At 41.1% G+C, this 2,425-nt stretch overlaps 1 protein-coding gene across 1 annotated transcript; it reads right to left on the reverse strand.

Moving 5' to 3' along the window:
• Positions 1–511: 511 nt before the first annotated feature.
• LOC136795764 (uncharacterized) lies at positions 512–934 on the reverse strand. Its single transcript, XM_067047407.1, has one exon. It carries the CDS (start codon positions 932–934, stop codon positions 512–514), a length of 423 nt encoding a protein of 140 aa, XP_066903508.1.
• Positions 935–2,425: the final 1,491 nt, after the last annotated feature.

Here is a 2,425-nt window from a genome sequence, read left to right on the forward strand (position 1 = left end):
TTTTTCTTTTCTTTTTTTTTTCCTACGCCACAGGAAGTGGGCTATTACGCCATTTTCCCTCTTGCAGCCCAATACAATTTTACTGTTCCTCTTAGTTGGTCCGCATCCCGATCAACATCCTCCAGACCAACACACGACAAAATATGGTCCCCATCCATGTCTCCCATGTTGCATAGAGGACATTTCGGGGAATCTACGATGCCAATTCGATGGAGGTGTTTTTGGAGCAAATCATGTCCTGTTACTAGTCGAAAACAGGCCACTCTCTCAGCTCTGCTAAGATTTCCGGGGATTCGTTTATCCTTATCCAGTAGGCTCTCCTACTTCTTTCCTTCCGCTTGAAATTTGTGTCTAGCACTTGTTCTGTCCTTACAATAAGAGATTATAAGTGATTTCACTGTTCTGTAGGAAAGTGGTAGAACAGGGTAATTCTCTGCACAATTAAGTTTAGCCAACATGTCAGCTTGCTCATTACCATATTTGCCAACATGGCCAGGTATCCACTGCAGAGCTATAGCCCTTCCTCTTTTCCAGCCATGTTTCTGCACTTTTCTTCCGTGGGTGACTCTGCGGCACCTGGTGTTGTTAATTTTTGTATTACGGCTTTGGAGTCGCTGAAGATTACCGTGTTGTCATTGCATTCCATAGTGGCTTCCATCGCAAAGCACTGCATTTCTGCATCGTAATTATCACATCCAGCTCTAACGGGAAATGACAATTGGAAGTTGATTGAGTATACACCTGGTCCAGTTCCCTTGTTAATACCGAACGCAGACCCATCGGTATAAATGTGTAGCCATTGCTCTATGGGGTATAGCTCATAAATTGTTTTTAGTGCACCAGCTCTAAGCTCGGGTTCAGGGCAATCTTTCTCGATACGACCACATGCCAGTTTGAGTCGCCCGTAGACTTCACCGGAATCGTGCTTTGGCATGCAGCAGATGCTTATAGGTAGTATAATAGGAAACTAGACCAGTTGGTAGGTCTATCTGATGAAGCATTTCCTCAGCTTTTGAAAGAAAAGTGCGATGGGACCTCAGTCGTTCATTTGCTTTACGATAATCCAACCTTTTCATAAAGACACAGAGCAGTTTTCACCTTCCTATCCTGTAATGGTTCAAGACCTGCTTGGAGTTCCATAGCTGTAATGGGAGTCGATTTCACACCGCCTGAGTTTATGCGTAAGCCTTGATTTTGAATTTTGTCTAACGCTCCTTTGGAGGAGGTTATTAAAAGTTCAGCTCCATACTCCAGATTAGGCCGTACGTAAGATTTGTAGGCCGAACTGAGTACGTCTTGGGATGCTCCCCATTTAGTCCCTGTTAGCCTTGAGTTGCTTTATGGATTTGTTTTAGCCAGGTCAGCTTAGAGTCCAGTGTGATCCCTAAATAGCTTGCTTTATCAGTTCTGGTTAGTTCTTCACCTTTAAAGTATAAATGAACCTCATGTTTTTTTGTACTAAGGCTAAACACTTGAGACACAGTTTTTCGTGGATTAACTGTCATTCCATTTTCTTTCACCCAGTCGTGTAGCGTGTTCATGACTGTATTTAGAGTTTCTCAACTAGATCATTAATCATTATGTTGAATAAATAAGGACTTAGGACTGAGCCCTGTGGTACACCTTGTTTGGTTTGCCGATAACTGGACACTGTACTACCATAATACATAACCTTAATAAATCTCTGTCAAAGGAAAGATCGAATCCATGAGAGGAGATTGCCACCTATACCCATACATTTCAACTTAGTAATAAGTTTTTTCCTCCATACGCAGTCGAAAGCAGTTTGGAAGTCAATAAACACTGCAAGTGTATGTTGTCTTCTTAGGAAGCCATCTTTCACTTCTTGAGAGAATCTGATGACCTTCTCGTCTTCCTGAAACCCGCTTTCTGTCTGAAAGAAGTTTTTTTGGCTCAAGATATTCTTGTAGACGCGCTATAACCATTCGTTCAACCAGTTTACAGAGTATGCTCGTGAGAGAGATAGGCCTGTAACCGTTGATATCGTCAGCTGGTTTTCCATTTTTTAAGTACCACCTCCCAAATACTCCGCTTTCTTCCATTGTGCTGGGACATGGCTTTTCCACGTAAAATTTATAAATCTTAAAAAGATATCTTTAGTTTTGTCTCCCAAGTTTTCCAAGAATTCAGACAATAGACCGTCTGGACAAGCACTTTTCCCCATTTTTAGTTTGCTCAGAGCAACATCCAGTTCCAATTTTGAAATGGGTGAACAGAAAAGCATACTATTATCTAAATTTAAGCAACCCGGATTCTCTAATAAGTCTTGGTTTTTAATCTTTTCTGGGAGAGTAACATTACTGATCTTGCAATAGTTCTTGCAAAAGTAACTAACTTTTTCCCTATTTTAATAGGCTCATGTTCTATAATTTTCTCTCCGTTTATCCTCGAAATAAAAGTGTGA

Source organism: Halyomorpha halys, unplaced genomic scaffold (assembly GCF_000696795.3).
Source record: "Halyomorpha halys isolate HHAL.00 unplaced genomic scaffold, Hhal_1.1 Scaffold90.1, whole genome shotgun sequence".
NCBI lineage: Eukaryota > Metazoa > Arthropoda > Insecta > Hemiptera > Pentatomidae > Halyomorpha > Halyomorpha halys.